This window comes from Rhincodon typus, chromosome 10 (assembly GCF_021869965.1).
Source record: "Rhincodon typus isolate 14 chromosome 10, sRhiTyp1.1, whole genome shotgun sequence".
In the NCBI taxonomy this organism is placed as follows: Eukaryota; Metazoa; Chordata; class Chondrichthyes; order Orectolobiformes; family Rhincodontidae; genus Rhincodon; species Rhincodon typus.
The window spans coordinates 61,985,002-62,000,449 of NC_063341.1; the positions used below are offsets into that span (position 1 = coordinate 61,985,002).

The 15,448-nt window shown below is 39.3% G+C and overlaps 1 protein-coding gene across 1 annotated transcript in view; it reads left to right on the forward strand.

Annotated features, from left to right (window-relative positions):
* The window catches only part of dpyda.1 (dihydropyrimidine dehydrogenase a, tandem duplicate 1), a 619,381-nt gene that overhangs the window by 471,236 nt on the left and 132,697 nt on the right, over nucleotides 1–15,448 (forward strand). The window contains exons 16-17 of the mRNA XM_048601540.1: nucleotides 4,338–4,458; nucleotides 4,734–4,853. Coding sequence (XP_048457497.1) covers nucleotides 4,338–4,458; nucleotides 4,734–4,853 — 241 coding nt within the window. The remainder of the gene's footprint in view (nucleotides 1–4,337; nucleotides 4,459–4,733; nucleotides 4,854–15,448) is intronic.

Here is a 15,448-nt window from a genome sequence, read left to right on the forward strand (position 1 = left end):
ATCAGAAATGTTCTGGGGACCCAGCTTCAAATCCTGCCACAGCAGATGGTGGAATTTGAATTCAATAAATATCTGGAATTAAGAGTCTAACGATGACCATGAATCCATTGCCGATTGTTGGGGAAAAACTCATCAGGTTCACTCATGTCCTTTAGGGAAGGAAACGGTCATCCTTACCTGGTATGGCCTACATATGACTTCAGACCCCCAGCAATGTGATTAACTCTTAACTGCCCTCTGGGCAATTAGGGATGGGCAATAAATTTTGCCTAGCCAGCGCTGCCCTCATCCCGTGAATGAGTAAAGGAAAAAAAATGTGTCAAGAAAATTGTAGTTATGGATCAGACTCAATGTCACACCACTGGAAGCAGGCAGCATGTTTGGCCACCATGGAACTATTGTTATGGACAGCTTGTCTTTTGACAAAATATTAAACATATAAGTGGAAAGGCAGCCACTAACTAATGCAGACTGACAAAAACTGGCATTGGGAAACCACAAACTGGCCGGCAGGACCAAGATGTTTATTTCTTAGGGCATGTACTCAGCGTATTTCAGTACAGCATTACAGTCTGGACAATCTGCACTAAAAGAAAGCCCAATAACATGCACCTTCCGTTTATGATACATTCTCAGTATTACATGGAAAGACAATCAATAATTAAGCAGGATACAAGCACAAATAAAGCTTCACTGGCTTGGGATACAAATGGGATGGAAGATCACACTAGCCTCAAGGATAGGAGCATAGGAACAGGAGTAGGTCATTCAGTCTACTGAGCCTGATCCACCATTTAGCATGATCATGGCGGATCAAACACTTCAATGCCTTTTACTAACACTAATTCTACAACTCTTTGTGCCATTAATAATCAAAGATTTATCAACCTCTACTTTAAATATACTCAAACACTGAGTTTTGACATCCCTCTAAGGTAGACAATTTCAAAGATTCATCACCCTCTGTGTTAAAATAAATTGTCCCCATCTGGAACCTAAATGGCAACCTCCTTATTTTTATATTGTGCCCACTGGTTCTTGATGTTCCAAGCAGGGGAATCATCTTACCTGCATCTATTCTGTCCAACCTTAGAAACATTCTGTCGATTTCCCTTATCTCCCCAGTTTGCCTAAACTCTCATCATGGAACAATCACATCATTCTGGGAACAAGTCTGCTTGCATTCCATCTATGGCAATATCTTATCTTCTGAGATAAGGTGACCAAAACTGCACACAGTACTGCAGATGTGGTCGAACCAAGCTTTTATACAACTAAAACAAACATTAACTACTCCTGTGTTCAATTTCTTGTGCAATAGAGTCTAGCATTTCAATAGCTTTCCTAATAGCTTACTGCATCAACATGTTATGCTAAAAGGTACATGTTAGTGTGAGGTAGCCCATACCAGCAGGGCACTCAAAGCTCCCATTCAAGGATGCCCTCACTATAGATCATAGTAAGTTGGCAACTCAGCTGATGATCAACACAAATGGCGACACAAGCTGCAGATAGGAATTTGCCACCACAGCAACATGTGATTTCAGAAGCTCCAAAGCAGATGCTAATCTTGCAAACAAGGTGTCAGAAGAGATAACCCTGTAACATCAGCAAGAGATAGCCTCATGTGTGGCAGTTGTGGCATACTTTGCCTTGCCAGAATCAACTTATTGTTCAGTGATAAAAAAATTGGGGCGGGGCGATGGCGTAGTGGTATTATGATCACTGGACTGTTAATCCAGAGATCCAGATAATGTTCTGGGCACCTGGCTTCGATGGTAGATGGTGGAATTTGAATTCATTGTTGATTGTCAGGAAAAACCCATCTGGTTCACTAATGTCCTTTAGGGAAGGAAATTGCCATCCTGACCCGGTCTGGACTACATGTGATTGAGTTGGGGTTAGGGTTAGGGTTAGGGTTAGCGTTAGGGCTGGACCCACAGAAATGTGGTAGACTCTTAACTGCCCTCTGGGCGATTAGGGATGAGCAATAAATGCTGCCTAGCCAGCGATGCCCTCATCCCATGAATGAATAAATAAAAGGAGTACAGCATCAGACCTCACCTGAGATTCTGAGACTGCATTCCCATCATCTCTTGCAAATGAAAGAAGGTCAAAATGACCCCAAAACAAATTCTCCCTGTGGAGTATCTGGTAGGATTAATAGAATAGATCAGTATCAGTCACAAACCGTGAGCCTGAAACAGGCAGTAAGCATAAACAATGGACACAAATGCGGTTTCATCAGCATGTTCACCAATTGTTGAGGTGTGCATTAAGACACTGCATGTAGCCTCCAGTAATGTGCCTATTCCGGGGAATACCTGGAAATGCTGATGTGACAATGTAATAAATACCATCTAAACTTCCTTGAGAAGCTCTCAATCTTGTAGAACAGGCAGAAACCTCACAGGATTCAATTTTGATGTCGCCTGGGATTTCTAGAAGGCATTTGAGAATGTTCCACAAAAGAGTTTATTAGCAAAAATTGGAAGTTTAACAGAATTAAAGATCACCTCTAAAATGGGTCAGTAATGGATTGGCAGGAAGTTGACAGAGAACAGAGATAAAAGAAACATTCTCTGATCAGGAAGATGTATGAATGCGGCTCTCAGGGGGTATGCAAGGGTTTCAACTGTTCACTTAAATAAAGAAAGTGAGAGTTAAATATCTTAAGTTTGCAGCTGATCCTATAGCTGGAGGCACAGCCAGTTGTGTATGTGGGAGCAGGATGTAACTGAAGTCTTTAAAATGACAAAGGGATTCAATAGTGTGGATATAGAGAAGCTGTTTCCCTGTGTAATCCAGAATAGGAGATCATAATCTTAAAATTAGAACTGGGCCATTTATGAGGCAAATCAGGAAGTATTTTTACACATCAGAATTAATAGAAATCTGAAACTCTTTCTTCAAAAGGCTGTAGGTGTTGGATCAATTGAAATTTTTTAAGTCTGAAATCAATACATTTTTCTGTTGGAGATATTGAGGGATATGGAGCTAAGGCAGATAAATGGAATTAACCTATAGATCAGCCATAATCTAACTAAGTGGCAGAACATAATTGAGGGGCTAAATAGCCTATTCCTAGTACTAAGTATTTATGAGAAGTTGTTTAACATGTTCAGTGGCCTTGAAAGGAACAATATTCCATCCACTGTAGAGAGGCAACTAATGTCACACTTGAGAAACTAACATTGTTGACTTAGAGGTTAGATTATACAATATCTGCTTTATGGGTGAAAGGAATATTACAGGATGCTGCATGCAGCCTCTTAATCCACACCTCAAGAATGCTGCATGCTATGTAGCATCAATAATTGGTGAGCGTACTGATGAAATTGGATTTGTGTCCATTGTTTATGCTTACTGCCTGTTTCAGGCTCCTGGTTTATGACTGACTGAAACAAGCTCTATGTATTGGGCAAAGTGCAACTGCTAATTATATACATGGCAATGGTGCTCCCACTGCTCCTGACTTCACATTCAAACCATAGGGCACTGCTGGCCATATTCGCCTTTTCCAATGTTAATTTCTTCCCCTCACCAGCTGGGTGTTTAGAATAAGCTTCTGAATCATATGGGTAAAAGATTTAGTCAAGGGTCTCTGCAATTGATCTCTGTGCAATGATCCATGGTACAAGAGTATGAATATAGATACAGAAGTCAGCTATTTATTTCCTCCAGCTTGTTCTGCAACTCATTTGGACCACGGCTTATCTAACTGACCAGTCGATAAATAAGGGAATAGACACTGTTGTGTTACCACTCCAATTCACTTCCTCTCCTTCCCATCATTGTACACAAATTGTAAATGATCACATATAAATAAATGGCACTTGAGCAAAAATTTAGAGGGTGATTAGTGTACATGGATTTTAATCAAGAACTCAATCCAAGTATTCAAGAGACAGAAAAAAGTTTGGCAACAGAAGAAAGCAGAAGATTTAGTGTTATTTTTCCCTTGTCAGTGGAACTAAGATGAAAGATATTAATTTAAAAAGGTTTTCTAAATATGTATTGCATAGTAGCCGATCTGAGCCAATCAGTATTTGCTACAGTAATAAGCAGTACAATTGTTGCTGTAAATTCCATTATAAATGGAGGCTGATTCTTTCAGCTTATTCTGTACACAAGAAAAATGTAATTGCATTAGATGATATTATTATGGCTCTGCTGTTTGCTGCTGTGATCTGAGGATCAAATAATGAGATGGTTACAGTGCCTTCAGTGTCACATGCAGTGCAGGCAGATTGGCAGCATTAAACTGTGCCAGTCTCTCTGCACAGCTTTATCAGATTAGTTTCTCATCTAACTCTGTAACTGACCCATTTGAACAGGATCCAAAGCTGGTGCGAAACATCTGCCGTTGGGTACGACAAGCTGTTAAGATTCCATTCTTTGCCAAGCTGACCCCGAATGTCACAGACATTGTAAACATAGCGTCGGCGGCTCAGGAAGGTAAGAGGCTGTAGCAGGCATTGAATGCACAGGCATTCAGAAGCTGCTCGGAGAATAAATGCTGTTTATTCTTTTCCTATGCTGGGTTTTCAGTTGTTTAAATAATTCAGATTAAAAATTTTTTTTTTTAATATTACATTGTAGTACAGTTTCCTTTGCCTGCCTGTGCCACTAACTTTGAAATGACTGTCACCTATTTTTCAGTTATTGCAATACAGTCAAGTCAAAATATATCGATGGATCGGAATTTAATTAACTGCTGCCTTTTCTCACAGGTGGTGCAAATGGTGTTACAGCAACAAACACTGTCTCTGGGCTGATAGGCGTACTTGCAGATGGTACACCAGTGCCTGCTGTTGGTAGAGACAGGCGAACCACATATGGTGGTGTGTCTGGTAAGTATTGCCCTCATCACTGCACAGCATTTGCTCCGAGACTATAGAGTCACTGTGAGGTCCATGTAGCAGCCTATAATTTCATGGCTGTACCATTGTTCCAACCATGCTTATTACTGGTCAGCACAGCTAATACTCATAACAGATCGAGAAGCTTGAGTGTGTGGAATGCCTGTTTCTTTTATGAGTACAACACTGCAGCAAAGTGGATGGGGAGGAGGCAATGGAAAATTGAAAAGAAAAGTACCTTGAAGTCCCTGTTCCAAAAATTTACGTTTGTCCTCTCTCCTTTCACATTTTTAACACTCATATTAGAAATACAAAACAAACACAAACCTTACTTTATTCATATATTTTGTAAGTCAAAGGAACCATTTGTATGTATTATTTTCTGATATGAACTATTCTGATATTTATTGTTAAGAGGTATTATGACAGGTCCTATTCATATAAATGATTAGAGGCTGTATTTCCTTGCATTATTGAGACATGCATAAGTGGTAAACAAGGAAGTGTCTTGTAAGTTAGAAAAAATTGAATTCTTGATGCTGAAACAGAATTGTAAATATGTAGTAGGTCAGTCAACATCTTTATCAGACACATCAAAAATCCCAATGTGTTAGCTATAGCTTCTTTCTTCTTCAACTGCAGCACATTTCCACCTTTTATTACAGTTTTCCAACATGTGTATTAATTTTCCATCCCCCTTACCATTTTCTGCAATGTGTCCTTCACATAATCTATTTTGTCCTGCTAGGAGTCCATCACATTATCATACCTAACTAAGGCTGTGCAGAAATTAAACCAAAATGTATTGATTCCTCTCCTGCTTGGAATGGTACTAGAATTCAAGAAGATGAGTTTCCTTCGCAAACCATTTGAAAACATGAATTTGTGTCAATAAATGGAGCAAAAATGTTAATTTAGTTATTTAAGTAAAGCTTATCTATCCCCCACCTAATTGCTGTAAAAGGAGATGGTACATGAGTTAAAAGCTTTGATAGTACAGTGGAAGTTTGTTGTCGCCTGCCCTACACAAACCTTCAATGTTCGAGTTTGCTTGATGACAACACAACAGACAATGGAAAATGCCAAGTACTGGCTTTGAAGTACTATAGAGCCGTGGCTTGACATTTCGACAGAATAGAAGTTTATGAGATGCATTATTTTACACCTGGGACTTCCTGCTGCATTCCAGGCAGCTTTGCATTTACCGACTGCTTCAAAATGGTTTAAATGATTTAAATCTTTGAACCGCATTGTCTTCATCCCTCTTTTTAGAATAAATATTGCTCTTAGTCAGCGTATAAAAGAGTCAAATATAGATACTTTATTTCACTGTCATGGCATGCTTGTTCTGCTTAATGTAGCAGCATGTTTCACTTAGTTGTTGTAACAGCTGGTCACATTACAGACTAACATGGGGCCAGAGTACTGCACATCAAATTAATTTTTTATAAAATACTTTATATAAAATTTTATAAAAGGAAAGAACGCAGATCTTAGTACTGTCAAGATTTTAGTTTTATTTTAAATATTTTCGAAAGGCCAGCCCTTTAAATCTCAGGGGCTGTATCAAGCACTGAGCTGTGAATTTAACCATAGGGTAACTGCTAATGATAAGGAAACATTCCAAGATGAGGCTGCTGTAATACAGTCATTGGATTAGGCTATCAATCACCTTAGTCCTCAGGGAACAGGAAAGGAGACAAAATAGAGAAAAGGAAAATTAGAAAGGGTGGGCATGACTAGAATGCAATTCTTCACTCTCTTTATCTGATAACTATACTAAATTCTGTAGCTTTTAAATTCAAGCCATGTCTAAACACTGCTGGGATTTTAAGAATTGTGTTTCAACTGTATTCTGTGTATAGAATAACAAAGTAAACAATCATAGTTAATAGAATAGGAGTGAAACAGTATTTTAACCTAGATTTTTAAAAACATAAAGTTTCTTTGGAAGGATTGTTTTAGCTTGTATTTAAACAAATTTCCATAAAGATTCTTGACATGTACGCAGGAACTAAATATTGACAATCATGCTCTGGCAAGCAAAATTGAGCTCTCTGAATTAACACAGTTCACGTCCTTGAATTCATGTTGCAACCCAAGCATGAAACTATTATCTCACAACATTAAATTGAAACCCACGTGTGATCTTTCCCCTGAGTTCAGTTTGGTGCTACGGACAAAATGGTTTGGTAACAGTGATCATCTGCATTAGGGATTTATCAAGCACCTTAGACATCAGACATATGTGGATTATTTTTAAAGACAAAGTTAGTTATAGTCTTTATCATTTCTATCCCCCATTGACACAAAATTTTAGGTAATGTTTTGCATAGCAGGTCTCGTTTTGTGGAGCAGGAGGAAAAGAAAACAGTTGATTCCTTAAGTATACTTTGCCTTCAAGACATGATCATTACATCTTTATGAGGCCTTCAGCTTTAGCTATGAAGACCACATACAATGCACTTTTTCAGAAATGACCTGCAACATATAGAGAGGGTGTGATAGCCAATTATTGAACACTTTTTTGTGTATGTGTCTTAGAATATAGAATATATGAAATCGCATGTTCAACAAATATATATTCAACACTGAAAGGTCACACAGTTTACTGAATTTTATCAATTTCATCTCTTATTTTGACTATTCGTGAACATAATTATATTTAGTAAAAACCAAAAGAACTGCAGATGCTGTAAATCAGGAACAAAAACAGAAGTTGCTGGAAAAGCTCAGCAGGTCTGGCAGCATCTGTGAAGGAAAAAAACCGAGTTAACGTTTCGGGTCCGGTGACCCTTTTCCTCAGAACTGAGTTGTATGTGTGACAATTATATTTAGATTGGGATTAAAACACTCTTGAGTGCTAATAGCTAGGAAATCAGGTAGAGTTAATGATGCACATTTTCTAATCTCAGTGGAAAAGTTACTCATATACTTTCATTTACTCGCATTCTTCAATTTGACTCATTTTCTCATGCAAAGTCAAAAATGAAGTATTATTTCAGGAAGTATGAAACAAATGACAGTATTTTCCCATGAGATAACAAGGTGTAGAGCTGGATGAACACAGCAGGCCCAGCATCAGAGGAGCAGGAAAGCTGACATTTTGGGCCTAGACCCTTCTTCAGAAAATGGCTTCGCAGTGGGGTTAAAATTATTTCAGAGATAGTAGGAACTGTAGATGCTGGAGAATCTGAGATAACAGAAAATGAAGAAGGGTCTTTTCTGAAGAAGGGTCTTGGCCCGAAACATCAGCTTTCCTGCTCCTCTGATGCTGCTTGGCCTGCTGTGTTCATCCAGCTCTACACCTTGTAATCTCAGATTCTCCAGCATCTGCAGTTCTTACTATCTCTGAAACAGTATTTTCCCATTATTTTTTGGAACCAAGCATGTTAGTTCTTGACTAACTCACTGGCCCCAACATCATGGAAACTCACCATATTGGCAGCTACTCATCTCATTAAGAGCTGTGTGATGATCTTGGGCAAATTTCTCAGCAAATCACAGGCATCAACAGGCATCTCTGGTCATCAGAATCAGCTGGCCAATCAAAGACTGGCAGCTTCTAAGTCCTTAAGTTTGCCACTTAAGGCCTACTCCTCAAGGGATTCACCAGTGTGAAGGTAAAACATACACTCCCTGGCCCAAATTGGGGCATTGGAACCCCTACACAACCTGCCTGGCAAGTTGCCCTCGTTTCCCAGCTGGGCATTTAGCCACTCTTTTCAACCACCAGGGAGGCAGATGAACAGGGAAGAGGCCAGTCTGCCTCTTTGCGATGGTGACTGTAGGCCAATCCTCCCAGTCTGCCTTACTGCAAGACCCTTAAGTGGCCATTAATTGATCATTTACAGGTCTTAATTGGTAGCCAGTCAAGGGCACAGCAGTAATATCCATGACTCTGGACCAGGAGGCCTGGGTTCAAGTCCTACCTGCTTCAGAGGTGTGTAATAACATCGCTGAGCAGGTTGAGTAGAAAATAGGTTTAAAAAAGAGTGCTCTATGGACCTTTTAGCCATTAACTTAATTAGTAAGATGACCAGAAGGGGTTTCTCTCCAGGGCTAACTCGTCTCATTATTTTCCCTTCTCGTCACTTCCAGGGAGGAAGCGTTGTGCTCATAAATCGAAACTCATACCTCCCAAAATCTGATTGTGAAAAATTTAATATGAAATTAGTGACCAATTTAAATGGATAAGCTAGGAGTTAAGCAATAATTGCTGACATCTTAACTATAGTTGATACATTGGCTTTTGGTTAGAATAATTTGCTTTATCACTCGCTTTCCCTTCTCAAGTGAATCCCTTACATTTACACCTGCACTATTCTTCATGATCAGAAGCAGGATAATTCCTGACACATCACAGCTGTCATGACTACCAACTTTTACTTTAACGTTGATCCCCATACGGCTCAGCAGAGACAGGTTCGCTTGTTTCCTATGGGGAATTTCAACATGAACACCAGTTGAGACTGGGATTCAGACTCTAGTTTTATAATCCGAAGCTTGAATGACACAGCCATTAGTACTTAGCACATTTTATTTAATGTTCCTTTTATGACTGAATGAAATGGAAATGCCATTTGCTTTCTAGTTGAGTCAGCGTAACAATGTGCAAATTATGGCTTTTATTAAGTCTCTAAAATATGGTTCACCATTGTTACTTAATGGTGTCTGGAATTGCTTACTTTATTTGCCTTTGTTATGAGCTCCATTTCATCTGCAAAGTCCTCCCTTCCCCTCGAAATGTATTGACATGTACAAGGGTATTTTCTTTCATACTTTGTATCTCATCGGAGCGACGGTACTTCATACGTGAGACAGGACATGTCTAGGGAGCACCACAGATGAACATTGTCTGGTCGTAATAACACATGAACTGAATGGTTAGGAGGACTGGTAACTCTGCCTGATATTTTACCTTCTCTTATACTAGGACACTAAGATGAACAGTAGAATTCCTTGGGGCAGACTGGCCGAGATTGGTTCGCTCAGTGCTGGGCATTGATTTAACCATGAACAGAACCAGGATATTCCAACTCTATTTCTGCATTTTCCTTCAGATAACTAACCTTGGAATTAAATATGAAATTGCATAAAATTTATTGCACAGAAAGAATTGTTTCAGGCAAAGGTCTACACTGATGTTTACGCTCCACATGAACATCCTCCCACCTTATCTCATATCATATTCTTAGATCTCATGGGGTGGCACAGTGGCTCACAATACCAGGGACCTGGGTTCAATACAAGCCCCGGGCAGCTGCCTGTGCAGAGTTTGCACATTCTCCCTGTGTCTGCATGCGTTTCCTCTGGGTGCTCCAGTTTCCTCCCGCAGTCCAAAGATGTGCAGGCGAGATGGATTAGCCATGGGAATTGCAGGGATAGAGTAGGGGTTGAGTCTAGGTGGGATTCTCTTTGGAGATTGGGTGTGGACTTGTTGGGCAGATTGGCCTGTCTCCACACTGTAGGGATTCTTTAAAAAAAGCAATCATGCTCTTAACATTTTAAAAAAATTTCTTTTTCCTTCATTTACTCTGTAAATTCCCCCCTTAACTACATCAATCCTATCAGCATCAAACAGTCTTTGCAATAGTGGGTTCCAAGTTCTAATCATACTCTAGGTAAAAATATTTCTGTTGAGTTCTGAATTGGATTTAATAGTCAATCTAATATTTATGATCGCAAGTTTTGAACCCCTCTTACGCGGAAACATATTCTCTGTGCTTGTTCTACCAAAACCTTTCACAATCCCAAAGATCTTTATTTGGTCATTCCCCAACTTTCTTTGGTCTGTCTTTCTAATAGTTGTAAACTTCCAGATCTGGTATCTAAGCCATTTTCATCTGAAACTTATTGTGATTTATTTATCCCCAGAGGTTCTTGTCTTCTTGACGTTGGAAACAATCTGGTATTTAGGGTCAAATACTTTCCTTCTGCATTAATCTTATTGAAAAATAAGCTGGATCATAAGAGGATAAATGTCAATCAAAAGTGTGAAATGCTGTTTACCCATGTTTAGCACTGATATGGAGATTGCTAACCTCCAAATTGGATTAATAAAGATTAGCACAATATGACATTAAGAAGTCTGCAGCTGTACAGTCAAATAGAAACATGAATATTTTCCTCCAAGTTAAGCCACTTAAAGAACTGGAGCATGTAAATGAGCCACTGAAACAGATGCAGAAACAAATAGCACAGAAGTTTATTTGTCTCAATGGCTGGGTGTTGGGTCATTTGTGGTTTTATTACACTGGAGAAGAAGGAGATCAACAAACCAGAAATACAGAACCATATGAAACATATGCCTCACATCAAGTACAACCACAGGATCAGGTCAATTGCATCTGAGTCAGTTTCCTAAATAAGACAGAAGATAGATGAGGAAAGCTAAGCTCTCCAAGGAAGCCTCAACTGAGGTGTGCTCATGAAGTCTTTGAGGAAGCGTTAGGCATCTGAAATAAATTACTTGTGGCAACATAGGCTCCATAATTGATAGTAAGAGTCCCTCCATGTGTTCACGTTACTAGGATATAAGGTCAGTGACTTACTCGAAACAATTAATGCTTTCTTTCCTAAAGGGATCACAATCTATAAAATGAGTAAAATGGTATTATTTTTCAGATTATAATCATATTGATTTGCAAGGGTTTTTGCATGTTGGTGCATCTACCTCTTCAGAATTTCTCTTTGCTAGTAATAATTGAGTTGGGAGGAGTGAACTAGCTTACTCCAATCAAACTCCTTTTGTCCTATGGTTGGTCGTTGTGACTTCAGACCCCCGATGATTTAATCCTAATATCAATTTGGTATTAAGTTTAGTTTCATCTTTCTCCTGTGAAGCAGTTTGAGATATGTTATTATGTTAAAGCTGCTACATTAAGGCAAGATGTTGATTTTGCTATTTTCGGTTTTTGCCGCCTAATAAAGAGGGAAGGCTGTGGACTGCAGCTAGACAATTAAGCACTGAAGATAGCACTATGAAGACAATGCCCTTATTTTAATCTGCAAAATCACTGCAGAATTGGGGGTGCACATTACAAAAAGCTTATTTCACAACCATGGAGTTCTAAGGACTCTGAACAGATGCAAAGAAATCATTGCACGGCAAGGCATTGCAAGTAGACAGGAAAGTGTCTTAAAGCTGACTATAGCATTCATCCATGTGGTGTCAACTCACATGTATAGCCCTCCCAGTGCACCATGAGAGGACTCTCAGCAGACCATCATTTAAATCCTGCAGCCAGTCAGTACACTTACTTTATTCACAAGGGAATCACTTAGAAGGAGCGGTGGCTGAAGTGTCAAACTTCTGAAACAGAGCACATGCACTAATATGTGCCAATTCAAGCAGTCCATGTTCACAGTACATCATAATGAAATACATGCCTTGCACTTAACTTAAATATTGTGCTGAATATTAATTTGTCATTTGATTGCACTAATAGCAGGAAACCAGCATTAGATGGTATTTGCAGAATCAAATATGAAAGTGTGGTAGAAGCTGGTTTGGGCAGAACTACTTGGAAAATGTGATTTTGTTTCTTTAAGAAAAGTTGCAGCTGAGGCATGCTTTGGAAGCCTTGTGAAGTTAACATAAGGCTCATCAATCTTTCTCACTGCATTGCTGGTATCGCTCACAATTTCTCAGTGGCTTTTCACTATCTTACGTTGCCTTTCTGCATCGAACTATACATTGAAACCTCCATTCAGGGCAAACCTGTGGAGCAGGCAGCAATTGTCAATTATTCAGGAAATCCTTAGGGTGAGAAATTGACTGTCCTTGATCAGTCCAGACATTGAAGCGTCGCTTCAAGATATCAATGGCATGTTTGATCATTGCAGTTGAAACATGAGCTTTGTTGCACTTGTTCTGGTTGATTTATGTGTTTCATAAGCCTTGGCTGCCATTCATCCATCTTTATTCCCCTTCAGATAAAGGCATTAGAGTTACAAGATAGCCAATATGTAACAATTTAAGAGAAGTTCCTTAAACAGGCATTATTCCCCTTATTTACATATGTTAGTGCCCTGACACTGACAAGGGCACCTGAAATTGCTGGTCAGAGGAATTCAGTTGCCCCTGGGCATGATAGTTAGCATCATGAAATTGATTTATAGGTCATAAAGAAATTGTGAAGGAACAGGTAATGGTTCAATTATTTTATGTAACAGGGAATGTCTCACAGTAAAAATTATAGGGCCTTGATGAGAACATGATGGAATTACTCTGTACAATTTTGTTTTCCTGACCTAAAGATTGATATCTTTAAGCTGGAGGAAGTGCAGCAATGCTCACCAGACTGATTCCTCACATGAGGGCATTGAGAAGAGATCAAATAGACCAGGCATATATCCTTAGATTTTGGAAGAAGGTAATCTTATTGACTTGACAGGATAGATGTCGGCAGGTTGGGAGTATAGAGACGAGGGTCATAGTTCCAAAACAATGTATCAGCTATTTTAGAATGAGATGAGAAATTTCTTCATTCAAAGGACTGTGAATCTTTGGAATTCCCTACCCCAAAAGACCGCACAAGAAATAGAAGCAGGAGCAGACCATTAGGCTCCTAGTTTCTCAAGCTTGCTCCACCATTCAATAAAATCACAGCTTCTCTTCATTTTCACTTTCCTGCCCATTCGCTTTAACTTTTGATTACTCAATAGTTCAGAAAAACCATTCATCTCAGGCTTGAGTATATTTGATGGCACAGCTTCCACAGCTTTCTGGGGTAAAGAATTGTAAAAATTAATGACTTTGTTAAAAAAGAGATAGTCCTTCATCACTACCTTAAATGGAAGATGTCTTTCATTCTGAAACTGCCCTTGTTCTAGATTACCCTACGAGGAGAAACATAGTCTCAGCAACTATCACGTTCAAGCCCCTTCAGAATATAATGTCAGCCCAATTTTCTCAAAGCTTCCTCATAAATCATCCCCTTCATCCCAGGAATCAACTCAGTGAACCTTTTCTAAACTGCCACCAATGCAAGTAAATCTTTCTTTCAATAGGAGACCAAAGTATTTTCACCAGCCTTCTGTACAGTAGTGTCAATACCTTGTGCTTTTATGCAACAATGTGTATTCCCCCTTGCAATAAAGGCAAATATTCAATTTACCTTCTGAATTATTTGTTGATATAGAAAAGATGTTGGTTGTTTTGAAAAACATTAAGGTAGATAAGTCCCCAGGATCTGATGGGATCTATCACAGAGTATTGAAGGAGATGAGGGAGGAAATTGCTGGGGCCTTGTTTTTTTTTATTCATTCACAGGATGGGGGCATTGCTGGCTGGGCCAGCATTCATTACCAATCCCTAACTGGCCAGAGGGCAGCTGAGAGTCAACCATATTGTTATGGGTCTAGAGTCGCATGTAGGCAGATTCCCTTCTTTAAAGGACATTAGCGAACCAGATGGGTTTTTCCCAACAATTGACAATGGATTCAAGGTCATCATTAGACACTTAATTATAGATTTTAATTGAATTCAAATTCCACCATATGCACACTGGGATTCGAACTTGGGTTCTCAGGACATTACCTGGGTCTCTGGATTAATAGTTTAATGATAACACCACCAGATCATCACCTACCCTATGAAATCTTTGCATCCTCTCTAGACATAGTAGACGTTCTAAAAGCCTGTTGAATGGCCAATGTTGTTCTTTTGTTTAAGACGGTTAAGAGGGATAATCTGGGAAATTACAGGGCAATGAACCTTACATCAGTGGTAAGGAAATTATTAGAAAAGATTCTTAGGGACAGGATTTACTCACATTTGCAAAAATATGGACTTATTGACAATGGGCAGCATGGTTTAGTGTAGGGGAGGTCATGTCTCACAAACTTGATTGAATTTTTTGAGGAAGTGACGATGATGATTGATGAGGGCATGGTGGTGGATGTTGTCTACGCAGATTTTAGCAAGGCCTTTGACAAGGCCTCTCATGGCAGGCTGATACAGAAGATGAAGTCACATGGGATCCACAGTGAGCTGGTAAGATGGATACACAACTGGCTTTGTTATAGAAGACAAACAGTAGTAGTTGAAGGGTGTCTTTTCTGATTGGAGGCCTGTGACCAGTGATGTATGCAGGGATCAGCATGGGACCCCTGTTGTTTGTAAAATATAAAATGATTTGGAGGGCAATGTAGGTGGTCTGATTATTAAGTTTGCTGATGACACAAAAATTCGTGGAGCTGCAGATAGTGAGGAGTATTGCCAGGGAATACACCTGGATATGGATAGGCTACAGACTTGGGCAGATGAAATTTAATCTGGACAAATGCGAGGTGATGCATTTTGCAAAGTGTAATGCAGGAGTGAAGTATACAGTAAATGGCAGAACCTTCAGAAGCATTAACATACAGAGGAATCTAGGTGTACAGATCCATAGTTCCCTGAAAGTGTTGAGACAAATGGATAAGGTGGTCAAGAAGGCATATGGCATGATTACTTTCATTGAATGGAGCATAGAGTATAAAATTGGCAAGTCATGTTGCAGCTGTATAGAACTTTAGTTAGGCCAAACGTGGAATATTGCAGATAACAAGGTGTAGAGCTGGATGAACACAGCAGGCCA